This window comes from Fusarium fujikuroi, chromosome FFUJ_chr05 (assembly GCF_900079805.1).
Source record: "Fusarium fujikuroi IMI 58289 draft genome, chromosome FFUJ_chr05".
NCBI lineage: Eukaryota > Fungi > Ascomycota > Sordariomycetes > Hypocreales > Nectriaceae > Fusarium > Fusarium fujikuroi.
This window is the reverse complement of record NC_036626.1, coordinates 2,308,887-2,322,428: the sequence shown is the minus strand read 5'-3', so window position 1 is coordinate 2,322,428 and position 13,542 is coordinate 2,308,887. Positions and strand designations below refer to the sequence as shown.

At 50.8% G+C, this 13,542-nt stretch overlaps 6 protein-coding genes; 4 read left to right on the top strand and 2 right to left on the bottom strand.

Annotated features, from left to right (window-relative positions):
- Positions 1 to 177: 177 nt before the first annotated feature.
- Positions 178 to 1,366, top strand: FFUJ_07476 (related to translation initiation factor 3 (47 kDa subunit); the record flags this gene model as incomplete). XM_023577733.1 has 2 exons in its annotated part: positions 178 to 288; positions 401 to 1,366. The coding sequence occupies 2 exons, from the start codon at positions 178 to 180 to the stop codon at positions 1,364 to 1,366; spliced, it is 1,077 nt and encodes a 358-aa protein (XP_023430749.1).
- A 446-nt stretch (positions 1,367 to 1,812) lies between these two features.
- On the bottom strand, positions 1,813 to 4,469 carry FFUJ_07475 (uncharacterized protein; the record flags this gene model as incomplete). XM_023577732.1 has 6 exons in its annotated part: positions 1,813 to 2,520; positions 2,576 to 2,913; positions 2,965 to 3,044; positions 3,097 to 3,426; positions 3,483 to 4,318; positions 4,419 to 4,469. 6 exons carry the CDS (start codon positions 4,467 to 4,469, stop codon positions 1,813 to 1,815), a joined length of 2,343 nt encoding a protein of 780 aa, XP_023430748.1.
- A 1,284-nt stretch (positions 4,470 to 5,753) lies between these two features.
- FFUJ_07474 (uncharacterized protein) lies at positions 5,754 to 6,621 on the top strand (the record flags this gene model as incomplete). XM_023577731.1 has 3 exons in its annotated part: positions 5,754 to 5,908; positions 5,957 to 6,198; positions 6,260 to 6,621. The coding sequence occupies 3 exons, from the start codon at positions 5,754 to 5,756 to the stop codon at positions 6,619 to 6,621; spliced, it is 759 nt and encodes a 252-aa protein (XP_023430747.1).
- A 177-nt stretch (positions 6,622 to 6,798) lies between these two features.
- FFUJ_07473 (uncharacterized protein) lies at positions 6,799 to 7,425 on the bottom strand (the record flags this gene model as incomplete). The annotated part of the gene is made up of 1 exon (XM_023577730.1): positions 6,799 to 7,425. One exon carries the CDS (start codon positions 7,423 to 7,425, stop codon positions 6,799 to 6,801), a length of 627 nt encoding a protein of 208 aa, XP_023430746.1.
- A 467-nt stretch (positions 7,426 to 7,892) lies between these two features.
- FFUJ_07472 (uncharacterized protein) lies at positions 7,893 to 10,310 on the top strand (the record flags this gene model as incomplete). The annotated part of the gene is made up of 1 exon (XM_023577729.1): positions 7,893 to 10,310. The coding sequence occupies one exon, from the start codon at positions 7,893 to 7,895 to the stop codon at positions 10,308 to 10,310; it is 2,418 nt and encodes an 805-aa protein (XP_023430745.1).
- A 768-nt stretch (positions 10,311 to 11,078) lies between these two features.
- Positions 11,079 to 13,328, top strand: FFUJ_07471 (uncharacterized protein; the record flags this gene model as incomplete). The annotated part of the gene is made up of 1 exon (XM_023577727.1): positions 11,079 to 13,328. The coding sequence occupies one exon, from the start codon at positions 11,079 to 11,081 to the stop codon at positions 13,326 to 13,328; it is 2,250 nt and encodes a 749-aa protein (XP_023430744.1).
- Between the last annotated feature and the right edge of the window lie 214 nt (positions 13,329 to 13,542).

Genomic DNA, 13,542 nt, shown 5'->3' with positions numbered 1-13,542 from the left:
TCTTAGCGCGCACAACCCCAGCGGCGTCCCGCCAAACCTACAATTCTTCAAAATCGGCGAAATTTGTTATAGGACAGGTTCGCGAGAGTGACCAAAGACGACCCGGCCCGGCTCACCCATTTCTCCGCAGACATCTACACTCCTCTCCCCATAGCTTCAGCTTGAAAGTTGCCCACTATGGCCGCTGCTGCTTCTGAGAGCTTCATTCACCTGGCGAGGCCTCTGGCGCCCAATACCGTGGGCATCCAGACTAACCTTGCCCCGCTCACTGTCAACATCCAGCCTCAGGTACGATTGCGATGACCCCTCTCCGCTTGACTATTTGTGTTCTATCGTGAGATCAGAACATTCGTCAAAGGAAAGACACCCCGACTAACATGATCTGTTCTCTGCTCAACAGGCTGTCCTCTCTATCCTCGATCACGCCGTGCGACGAGACATCCGAGATACGCAATCTACCAGAGTTATTGGCGCCCTCGTCGGCACCCGATCTGAAGATGGCACTGAAGTCGAGGTTCGCTCGTGCTTCGCTATTCCCCATACCGAGGAGGAGGACCAAGTTGAGGTTGATGTCGAATACCAGAAGAACATGCTCGCCTTGACCCTGAAGGCCAACAGGGGCGAGTCCCTCCTCGGCTGGTACACCACCTCTCATGAGCTCAACAGCTTCAGCGCCCTCATCCAGAACTTCTTCGGTAGCCCTGACACCGGCACATTCCCCCACCCCGCCATTCACATGACTATTTCTACCGAGCCTGGCGAGGACATACAATCTCGGTGCTACATCAGCGCTCCTGTTGCCGTGAACGCTGAGCGTGCTGCCGACAGTTGCCTTTTCATCCAGGTCCCCCACAAGATTCTCTACGGTGATGCCGATCGAAGTGCTCTCGAGGCTATCGCCAGTGCAAAGGACGCCGAGTCCCGAACAGCACCCCTTGTCTCTGACATTGAGGGTCTTGGTCGATCAATTGAGCAGACCATCAGCCTTCTCGATAGAGCGAGTGAGTGGATTAACGGAGTTCTGGATGAGGATGAGGAACCCAACAACACTGTTGGCCAATACCTTCTCAACGCTCTGTCTCTTGCCCCCAAGGTCGATCCTTCCCAGATCGAGCATGATTTTAACAACCACATTCAAGACGTTCTCATGGTCAGCTACCTGGCCAACACTATCCGCACTCAGATCGACCTGTCCCAGCGGTTGGCTGTTGCCAACCTGACCAGCAACGAGAAGGAGGGCGAGGGCAAATCGGAGGACAAGGGTGGCCGACAGGGAGGCAAGCGAGGGGGCCGAGGTGGCGGCCGAGGTGGTGGCCAACAGCGTGAACCCCGAGAGCCAAGGGAACCTCGTGAGCCTGCTGAGTAAAGAGATTTCATGAAAAGAAGAAATGGGAACTAGATATCGGAGTCCAGGTTAGAGCAAGGCGATGTCCCGAAGACAAGGAAAGTCTAGGATATCTCCCCCTGGCATGCATGGATGTGAGATGAAGCATGGGTCAATTGTTTCAATAAAATCATGGCGTTGTGGTAGGCATGAAAATTCTGGCATTCCTGGCCATGGAATCGAATTCAATCGTCATATAAAACTATCTTCCTCTCCGCCAGGCCCTCGTTTGATCTTCATCGCCAAGAAGAATTATATCAAAGTGGTATTGAACTCGTCTAGTAAATTGGCCTTTGGCCTACAAATTCATGTCGTCCATCCTGTCCACCGATAACGCCAAGATGCTGAATATACCGTGTACGCCTTGTGGTTCTCCCAATTTGTAAACACCGTGTCATGCTCCTCCCCTTTTTTTACAATGACAATGCTTAAATTCCAGTAGCTGGTTTCTGGGGTAGAGTGGCGGGGTTGCCATATGTTGGCAAATGCGAGAAAGGCTGGTTAGGTACTTGCGGGATGTTAGGTCGATTGGGGATACTATAATGAGGGGGAAGAGGCTGGGGAGCCATGTGTGTGGGATTCTGCGTCATCACGGGCTGTGGCAGCGGTGCGTGTTGGATATGAGCAACGCGAGGAGAAGAATACGCAGGCATCGAGTTGCTAGACCCCTGCCTTACCATACCATATCCGCCCCCATAGGGCTGAGATATTGGCTGTTGATAACCGCCAGGATAGGCTAGATGAGGTGATCCGACTTGAGGACTGCCATGATGCGATCCGGGAGCAGTGAATGGCGGCTGCGGGGGCTGGACAGGAGCCATGCCACCGCCACCAGGCACAAACGATTGGGTCTTCGGGTTAAAGGCGTGATTGCGGTTATAACTACCGGGAATTGGATGCTGACTCTTCGGATCATGGGGGTTGAGATTTGCTGGGAGCTGTCCATATGCATAAGGGATTCCGATATGCCCCTGAGGACCGGTTGGGGTTCCTCCCCTCGCCTGGAATTGAGTAGGAGGAGCAAGGCCCGGTTGCCAAGCAGGTTGCTGCGGGCCAACCGGAGGAACAGGAGCACCATAGTTAGTCATAGGGCTTCCGCCAGAAGGGTAGCGCTGTTGGGCAGCTTGAGGAGCGTACTAGTGGAATAGATCAGTCGCTATTCTGCTCATGTTATTCTCACATGGAACTTACCGGAGGGGCTGGATACTGAGGATATGCCTGGTTTGGTGGCATAGCTGGCATCGCAGGGTATCCGGGACCCTGATGTGTGTAGACAGGTGCGACTTGACCTGGGTATGCTGGCCCCGGTGGTGCTTGAGCGCCGTATTGAGTATTAGACGGTGGCATGTACTGCGGTTGGGATATCCAAGTCTGTTGCTGAGGTCCCCAATAGGGCGTGTACTGATGTCGTGAATCGAAGCTGTCCGAATCATCACGTCGTTGTTTACCAGTTTTGCCTCGTTTTCCGACATTGGACTTGTCCTTGGCTGAAACTGAACTGGCTCTTGAAACGCCGTTATCGCCCTCTTCTATTATTCGTGTCAAAAAGTGTTCCTCACTGACATTGCTTCGTTACCTACCCGTGACACTGTCTTCTGAGCTACCAAAAATGCGCTCACGTGCTAATTTATACTGCTCTTCTCGCTCTTCCCTAGTAAGTCTAAAGCTGGTGAGCTCGAGTGGCTGTTAACACATCATGGAATTGTACGTACTTCTGGTTCGCCGCGGGCTTATCTTTAGCATCACTACCAGTCTCAGAAGTTGGCTTAGAGGGGCTAGCACTTGGGCCACCTTCATTATCTTGGCCGCGTCGCATAATCTTCTTGGGCAGAACAACAGGAGGCGGGGTGCTGCTATTTGGCACACTAGGGCTGGGGTTGATGAGTGCCAATGAGGTGGGAACTCGACAAAATGGCGTCCTGAATATTCGTACAGATCCCACGTGAGGCTCAAATGAATGTGTCATATGGTAGTAATCCGCCAGCTTATGGGTTAGCATTCTGCAGAACGAGTTGGATGGTGGAAGGTCCATATAGGGTTCTCTAAGAAAAAAAATATGATTAGTGGAAAATGAAGGAATTTGAGGTCATAGACGTACTTGGAATCCTGTACAAAATCAATGACCTGTTTCTCCAACCGCAATAGAAAGAGTCTGTCCTTGGGTGATGCCATGGCTTCTAGAAGTTTATCATCCGGCGCCTGTCGATAGATGACACCAAGGGCATCTGAGGAGCCAGGAGTACCCATGGGTGCACCGGGGGGTTGTTCAGATGATGAGCTCTGGGGAGTCAGGACTCCTTGAGCTGCAGTGCCCGGAACTGGCTGTGGTAGCCTTCGCTCCGGAATATCGCCCAGGTGAAGCATTCGAGCTCTTGCGGCTACCTCTGATCCCATGCGAGATCCAGCAACTAATGAACCGCGTACAGAGAAAGCATCGTCATCTTCTGCAGCGGCCTTGACACTGGCGCTATCATCAGGTCTTAGTGATTCCTTCTCATCGAGTGCAAATGTTGTGCCTGAAGTGATGCTCTTTCCATCCAGACTAGGAGGCTTAGTTCCGAGTTCGGAACTGGAATCAGCTCGTTGAGAATCGTCGGATCCGCTGTCCCTACCAACGACGACTGCAGGCCTCTCAGGAGCCAAAGGTCCACTACCGTTGACGACAAGGTTGGGGGCTTTGTCCCTTAGGCTCAAATCCTTGAGAGATCTTTCGAGGCTGTCTTCACCGCTTCCGTGATCGGCCAGGTTGAGATTTGATTCCCGTTGCGGCGAGGGCAACCTTGCGGCTGGTGCCTTACCAGATCGGCCGTTCGCGATTACGGGCGCGGTAGATGTGGATGGTATCGTCGTCGAGCTCATGATTCCTTCTTTAGTTGGTGTGGCTATCCGTCGAATCGCTGGAGGTGCGGAGTCCTTGGAGACGGAGGCAGCGACCTGTCAAGCAGCATGAATTAGTGACGGGTAAGGAAAAAGAATGGCTCCTTAGAGAGATAAGGACCACTTATAGAGGAGCCAAGCACGGTGTGGTATTTACCTTGGCGAACGAGGGTTTGGGAAGATCAGGAGACATTTGGGTAGTAGCCATGATGGGCTGTCGTCAAGGTTACAAGGCCGATCAAGTAGTGCAGGCGGTAGAAATGTCGATAAGAATATGAGACAGAAGGCTGGCAGCAATGGTTGACCAGGTACGAGATGAGGCTGCGGCTGGGACTGCAGCGGTGATGACAGGAACAGAAAGGACAGTATCAGGAAAATCAGGAAGCGAATTTAATGGAAGCGGACCGGCAGAAAGAAAACAGAGTCTTGGTGCTCATCGTCGTAAAGTAAGATGCATTGTTCCCCAACTGATTCTGCTCGGAGGAAGAGATGATGGTTGTCGTACGCCTTCTTGGCTGCCCAACCTGTGATACTGCCGTGCTGCCTCTTTCTTTGCAATGAGACAGGACCAGAAATCGGGGGGTGGAGGTCAAGAGGAAAGCTAAGCAATATCCTTACAACGCCCAGGTCCTGAACAAGGCGAAAGGGCGGAAAAGTGAAAGACGACTGAAAATTGACGACGGCCAATTCTTGAGGAAGGCGGCCCGAGGCGCACAAGGCAGCAAAGACGAGCAATGCGATGTGATGTGATGCTGGTGTGCTGGATTGGATGCAGTTGGTTAGTTGAAGTTTTGGAGGGGGGAGCCGTGGGAGGAGGTCGTCACAAGGACGGGGTCTCAATTGTCAATCTGGCCGCCTGCCCTGGGCCGCCAACTTCACTGTGGAGCGAGCGGTATGGCAGGGCACAGCGAGAGGATACGCTGGGAGGCGCTGGAAGAATCACTAAAAATCGTATGCATCCCGCCTGACATGAAAGGGGGCGGACCAGTCACAGGTCAGTATCGCTTTTTTATAGTGGAGGTTTTTGCTGAAATTCCGGGCGGGAATCTGTGGACGGCACTCAATGCGACAAGGAAGCCCATGATGGACATCAATAAGGTATTTATTTAGGTACCCCTAGAGTCTATCTCTAAGCCTACCTAGGTGGTATCCAAGTCAGCACCGCTATTCTTACTCAAGCTTTGATCAGGCCTCTTCAGTGTAGAAATATGAGTCACGTGACTCAAAGCTACCACTGGAAGTCATCCAAGCAATCGCGACTCAATAAGTGCATCGGTTCTTTTGCCGTTCGTAATACCTACGAAGGCGCCATATTCTTGACACATTTGTACACGATACTTTGAGAAGTCCGTCGCTACACAGAGACCATTTCGGTTTCCATATGTTCACCTATAGAGGCCGTGGTGGCCCATCCCGGTCGACACCTTCTAGCGTCCAGTGCCAGAAATGCTTGAAGAGAGATATGTTTTGACCTTGATGTGATTCTACAATCATGCTGACCATCCCAGAACGCCACTACTCATATGAGTGTAAAGCCACTGCCCAAGAGCGTCCCTACGTGTCGCGTCCATCGCGATCTCAGCAGTTCCGAAATCCCAAACTGGTGCCCAAGCTCACAAATGAGACATTGAACCCTCTTGAGCAAAAGTTAGTTACAAGTAGCAAAGGTCTGTTTACTTGCTAACAGGCCTACAGGAAAGGTGTGGCGGATGAAGAGCTGGCTAAATTGGAAGCCTCACGCGCCCGCGAGCGCGAGCGAGAACAGAGAGACGATGGGCTGTTTGAGCCAAACGTAAAACCTCATGGATCAGTGTCTTCTCGTTCAGTTTCTACCATCTCCACTGGCGCTTCGCGATCACCATCACTTGGTAAAGACAGGGCCAGATCCCCTGCCCAGTCGCCACGCAGTCGAAGCCCCTATTCAGACGACTCACAGCGTGGCAGGCGAGATAGCAGCCGCAGTCGCAGTCGCAGCCACAGTCCTAGCCTGAATCGTAGCCGAAGCCCTCGTGTGGAAGCTCGACACAGGCGTTCCGATTCTGGTCGCAGCCCTTCTCCTGGAGATTTTGACCATCGCAACCAGTACAGGTCCCGGGACCCTTTACCTTCTGTCAAGGGGAGCGCGCCACCAAGGCATCCTAGGGAATATCTACCCAAGTCTCGGAGTCCGCATAGCTTTCGTCATCGACGTTCTGGGAGCCCAAGGTCGCCCCAGCCGAGAGGCAGACGTGATCAGAGGCCAGATCGATCCAGGACTAGGCATGACCGTGAGAGACTGCCACCTCGTGGAAGGTTTGATGACAGAAGACAAGGACACGGAGGCCCAGATCCTGGGGATCACGCACGAGAACGAAGCTTGAGTCCTTTCAGTCAACGACTAGCTATGACGCAAGCTATGAAAGGTGGAAAATAATGAATTGTTGGGTATAAATGTAGATATAGTGTAACCATCATCGCACAATGCGCCAGAACCCTAAGATGTAATAAGAAGGCCGGCAAGGCAAAACCTCGACGTCTAAAGGGTAGATGTTGCTTTTTCATGCACCTAGCGCAGCATCTTCTTCCCGTTCGCGACGCTCTTCCTCCTCCTCCTCCTTCTCCCTGACCCTCAAGCCTTCTACCAAGGCCACGCCATCCATACCAGTTGCTTCTCCAGTGCCTTGAGCGTCAACGACCGCGTCTCTCTTCGTGGCAGCCTTTTGTGCACCCGTAATACGATCACGGACTAAGCGCGCAATGGCGTTGTCGGTTCGAACATTGAGAACCTCCATTTTCCTATCAAGTTCCCGTTTCAAATCCCAGTTCGGCTTCTTCGGTTGTAGCTTGAATAAATCGACACCTTGATCGTCTTGGGCTTCTTCTTCCGCCTTTTGCTTGACCTCTGCTTCCACTTCCGCAGCTTGTTCTTCGAGCGTTGGCTTGTCAAGATTGAGGGTTGGATCCTGCTCAAAGCCAAGCTTGGGGCCTCTGGTTTCAGGGTCGTAGTTGCGGCCAGAGACATGGAGTCGTGAGACATCTGGCTCTACGGGAGGGGATTGGGCTCTTTCTGATTCTGGTGCAACAATTTCGTCTCCAGGTTGCTTGCGCTTGAGGTTCTTGAGCTTCGCGAGCCTAGCTTTTCGGTCGTCTGAGGCAGCGCTGAGGCTAGCGTGTGATGAAGACATGGTGTCAGATTGTCATGAAACGGTATACGAGCCCTTAAAGGAGTGTGACACCGGAGTGAAGCTGAAATATTACTTATGTTACGGGGATTTGAGGTTGGCAGGTGCGAAATAGGTGGGAATTCAAGATGGACATTTATTAAGCGCGTCTGCCTACCACCCGCAGAGCCGCTGCAACAAATCAAGCGCCCTGACCACTCACTGGAGAGAATCCTGCCTGAGTCGCCACTGAAGAAGCCCCTCTACTGCAACAAACATTGGATCTCCGGGCAACATTAAGCGCAGAAGAGAGCTAAAATTATAGAGGCGCATTGAGCGACTGCGGCATAAATCTGAAAAATTTCCATCGCAATTAAGAGCAATTAGCGACCTCGAGATTCAGCTCTTACCGGCGACTACGGCGAATTCGCTACTCGTCTAGTGATCACTATGCAGGCGATTGGCCTCAAGTTGATGCCGACTCGGAGGATATGCCAACGGCCCTTATACTCCGCGCCTGCGCAAGGCTTGAGCTTCCTATAACGCCCCAAGCATGGACTCGAAGAGCTGTTCTTCTCGCCTTACGATACAACGCCGCGAGAAGTCGCTCAAGATTGATTCGCTCCTACCATCTCGATACACAGCCATCCGTCCCAGAAGTCGGCTCTCAAATATTATCCCAACTGCGTCCTCGTAGTGCAACCGCGAACCCTCCCAATACGCAGACATACACTCCCCCTTCACTACGAGATCGCAAACAGATTCAGGAAACGGGCAGGGTGTCTAATCATAGACATAGACTCTCATTAAGAAAGAGACGCTTGTGCAGCAAACCCTCCCATCAACAAAGACATCGGGAAATCCCGGGGTTTACTCGAAAGACTGCCGAAGAGCAACGCGAGGTCATAGAGAGGAAGAAGAAGAGGAGGCAGGAAATTTATAACCAATGGGGTTATTTGCGTCACCAATATTCTGGAGATGAGCTGGTTGCCGTAAGACGGCAGTTCAACATCTGGAAGCGAAGAATCGAACTTCTTGAGGCCCCTGCAAAGCCCAGATCATGGCCATGGCTTGACCACGGGAAATTCTTGTACGAACTGGAGAATACTTCAGATATGAGAAAGGCCTGGGATGAATTGGACATCGAATCTCGGAAGAAAATATGGCCCACTGTAATGCTATCGACTCTGCATTCATGTCCAGGAAAGGCCGCCCAAGTCCTTGAGTCTACGTTGGATCCCCTACCTCAAGGTTATGCGATTCTTGACGTTGCCCATTTCTGCATCTCGAATCTCAGATTGACCAACATCAAGATTATGCGAGATCGTGTTGCGAAGGCTGACGAGGTACTCGAGCTTTTCGCAAAGCTCATTGAGGATCTCCCTCCTGGCCACGTTCCAATCCGTCAGTCTACCCTAGGTCGTCTCGGAAAGAAACTGCCCCTTGAGCAAGCAGTTGAGATGCTGCAGATTTTGCAAAAGTCGGGCATCAAGTTACATCGAAATACACTTTTGCACTTTGCGAGAAATCTTGCGAGTAGCAGTACGTACAAAACTAAGGCATTTGAACTTCTTCGCGAGATCGCAGATAAGGGCCACGATCTAAACTCGGCTGGGTTTGCGAGCGTTGTCACAACTTTGCTACTATCTAGGCAAGCGAAAAATGGATGGTCCACATCTGACGAAAGTTTTCCGCCTCAGCGGGCTCTTGAGTATTTTCTTGAGCGCGGGTTCTCCCCGAACTTGATCAACTTTACGTCTCTGGTTGAATCCCTCTGTTTACAAGGAGATATTGCAGAAGCAGTTAGGCTCCCGTTGCTGCTCGCAGAGAACGGCGTTGAGCTAGATCAACGGTGCTATACCACTGTTTTCAGAGGCGCAAAGGCCAGCCTTAAAGCATCTAATGTGCAGCTCGCACTCGACGTCGCTCGAGCAGCTAAAGCACCATACGTCGATGTGCTAAACAACACGCTCCATTCTATCTTCTACTTCGCAGAGATGGAGAGCCGTGAGAGGCAGTATCCATCGCCATGGACCGTTCCCATCTTTGGGTCCATGCTTCGCATCTATGCCAAGAAATTCGACCTGGAGCCTCTGCAATGGCTGCTGCCCGACACTCTGCCCCTGATTCTGAGCCACGAAGATGTGGACGGTATTGAGAAATTCAGGTCTGGCCCCAGAAGAGAGTGGGGGTTTAGGACGACCATTGTTCCTGTTGTAAATGAGTTCTTTGAGCGCGAGGCGCCTCGACAGAAGCCCAACGCAGAGACTCTGGCTATCATGCTACGTGCATACATCAAGACCCTCTACCGACCTTACGATTTAATGTCGTTTTACAGCTACTTCAAATCCCGTCTAGAAGAGCATGGGGCTGAAAAGAATTGGGGTCGAGAGCTTGTGGAAGATCAAGGGAGCGTGGTCCATGACACATTGATCCAGGTCATGCTCGGGCAAAAGTCTCTACTACGCCCCGCGCTACAGGTTTTCGGTGACATGCTTCGCGGCACGTTGACTTCCAAGATGAAAGAAGAGGGCATTGAAGCAACGTCGCCTCCTGATGGCATACAGGCTCACCCAGCGCCAAGCCTGTTCACGTTCACTATCCTCTTGCATGGTCTTTTGATGCGAAAAGAGAAAATGCTAGGGGAGCAAATGCTCCAGGTCATGCGGGAGCACAATCTGGAACCCAACGACGTAACCTGGAATACACTCGTCAAGGGCTATGCGTCAATGCAGAATCTGTCACAGACAGTGGGCACACTACAGGACCTTGAGGCGGCTGGGTACAAGCCTGACGCATACACCTTCAAGGCATTTTCGAGACTGAAGGATCAGACTCGGGCACTTGAAACGATGGAAAAGATTATTGACGAGAACAAGAAGAGGCTGGAGCAAACCCACTCTCAATGATTTGATAACATGATAGCATAGCGAAGTTGGGGTGTTGCGGATTGACGATTGCAGCATGTATTATTACTATTGGCATCTTATGTGACCCTTACATACTCTTCCGGTTTGGTTGTACGAGCGAACTAGGGAGGATTTTGTGTTTAAAGGGTGAATGGGCATTTGTTCTTGGAAGTCGCATATTTACGGTTGAATTTTTGCAACAGGAAAATCGTATTGGTATAATATGGATGTTTTGGCATAGATTTTTTAGATAGTACCTACTTAGATCATGCTTGTTAGGCTACGACCTGATCTCATATGCCACGCATTCTCCTCTGTTCGAGTCTGGTAGCTCAAGTATTTATCTACCAAGCGCAACTCTGTGTCTTCTCTTCTTGGGTTACTCACTCTTTTTTGCCTCATATAGCATCTCCTTGCACAACACTCACTCACTATGGTTGGGTCTAGGCTTTGTGTGGCGTGACGGATTCAGATCGCTGTTGTAGTGGAGGCTATCCCCACTCGATTCAAGCATCCAATCTAATCTCGAGGCGACCTACATTCTATTACGACAGGGCAAGACGAGAACCACCACAAAACAACCTCGTTCAGGGAGCCTCACTCAAGGATTGTTGTGGAAGTACTGTTTCTCTTAGCCCATATCAACCTCAAATTGTCAATCAAACTCCGTCAAATCACTATCTAGACTTTTTACTAAACTCACTATTGGGACTTTTCTATCTTCGTGAAAGATACATCAGAGCTCATTAGCTGATCATATCTTCAAACATGTCCAACTCCAACATGAAGCATCTCACCGGAGTTTTCCGAGCAACAGACAACCACAAAGTCACGCGCAATCGAAAGCCTGTCTCATGTATAGCGTGTCAGAAACGCAAGTCGAAATGTGACCGTGGGAAGCCCTCTTGCGGTGCCTGCCACAAGCGTGGCGATCCAAGATTGTGTGTATATGGAGATGCAAATGGATTCGCAGACAAGGAAGAGATGCAACTCAAAATGGCTCAACTTGAAGAAATCGTGATGCGTCTGGCCAAGGCTTCAGAGGCTTCAAATGTCCGTCCCAGCATTGCAATGGTGGAGGATACGAACTTGCCGTCTCCGCAGGTAGTTGAAGAGGGCTCTGATGCTGCATACCACGGGGAAACGTCTTGGGAGGCAGTGTTTAAAAGTATTCACGATATTCAGAGTGTTCTTAGTACGCAAGACGAGCCCGATCATCACGGCGAGCCTGAGACTTTATCCTCTGCGCCAGACATTGCAATGGGAGGAATCTCCCCAATCGCTATGAGCGAGATCATCGACAGCGTCCCATCTCGTCAAGAAGCCGATATTCTTATCAAAGCGTACTTCCAAGCCAAGTTCCTAGCTGTACCCTTTATTCACGAGCGTCATTTTTGGCGGCGTTATGAACTTTTCTGGGCTTGCCCTCACAATTCCAACTTCTTATGGCTGAGTATAATGTTCTCTGTTCTCAGTCTCGGTACAATGGTGTGCCAAATCCAGCAACCACATCTCCCGCTGCTTCAAGGGCCAGATTTCTACATACAGCGTTCTGCTCGATGTCTGGGCACGGGGGAGTATCTCAAAGCTAGACCATATTCTGTCGAGGCACTCACACTGTATGCTCATGCGGTCAACGCCAAGAGAAAGGACTCGGAGGCTACTATATGGTCCCTCTATTCACTCGCCGTTCGGCTTGCTCAGCGAAGAGGCTATCACCTTGATGCGGCGAGAGTGTCCCCAAATATCAAACCATTTGAGGCTGAGATGAGAAGGCGGACGTGGTTTACTGTACAGACTTCAGATCTACTTTTCTCCTTCCAGCTCGGTATGCCTCCTATGGTTTATCAGGAAGTCTGCGACGCTGGGCATCCCCGAAATTTATCTGATGATGACTTTGACGAGGATTCGGAAGTGCCCGAGTCTCGCCCCCCAACATATCCCACTCCCATGTTGGCATGGCAAACGAAATCTCATCTCTGCCGTTTACTACGCCGTGTTCTCCGGCATGTTCTTCGAGTCGAGTCTCCGCCTTATGAGGAAACCATGGCTCTCCAAGCTGAGTTGGAAGTATACCACAACAGTGTCCCTGAATGTTTGCGCGTTCGACCCATCGCCACTACTCCATTTGATATTCCGGCCTACACCATCATGCACAGATTAATCATAGAAGTGTCATATCTCAAGACAATCTGTGTCCTCCACCGACCTTACCTTACTGCCGAGAAGAACCAGGAAATGTACAAAGCATCTCGTGAACTCTGTCGAACTGCTGCTCTTCGGATTATCGAGATTCATCTCGAGTTTGAGCATGAGATTCAAGAAGGAGGCCGCATGTATGAGGACCGCTTCTTGCTATCGAGCCTGACTCTGCATGATTTTCTCGTCGCGTCTATGATTTTATGTTTGGACCTTCACGAGTCAACCGACATAACGTATATCTTCCTCCTACCATCTCTGAGCATGACTACTAATTCAAGCTGTAGGCCACAAAACCGAAGGCAACGCACACAGATACTGGAAAACACCTGCAGGACATGGGAAACTCGAGCGAGTCACTCCAAAGACGCACGATACGGCGCAAGGGTCATCCGGGCGATTCTAAATCACACCACGACACCAAGTTCAGTATCTAAAGTGAAGACTGTGGGTATGATGAACACAGCATACTCCCACAGCGAGTCGGCTTCAGGCAGTAATATCCAAGACTTTACGATGGCAGATTTCAGTTACCCCACCGACTGCGAAGAATTCTTCCCATTGAACAGTTTCTTTGGCCCTAACGATGGCTTCGAATGGGTCAGTACTGGTTCAAACCTACGCCCCTTGCCTCCCCAGTGCTCACTAACAACAAGTTTTCTATCGGTCATTCCTGAGGCTGCATACACGGTCGCATACAGACACGAACACCGACGGATTACTATGGCAACCAGCCAAGCACAAGAGCTGGGCCAGAACGCGAAATTGTTGTCATCGCGAGTGGTCCAGGAACAGGTCGCATCTTGCAGCCATTGTTGAACGAAGGATTTATTGCAACGTCATGTAATAGCTCACATTGGTTAGTTAGTGCACCGATCGGGAGCATACGGTACGTCAAAGAAGCCTCAAGAGGCATTTAAAATTGTAAAATTTTTACATTCAATAACGTGGATGGATATCTTCCTGCAGGTCTCAACCCGGCTTGTTTATCTCTCATAAGTCGTAGCACATGCAACACGAACCAGAAAAAGAA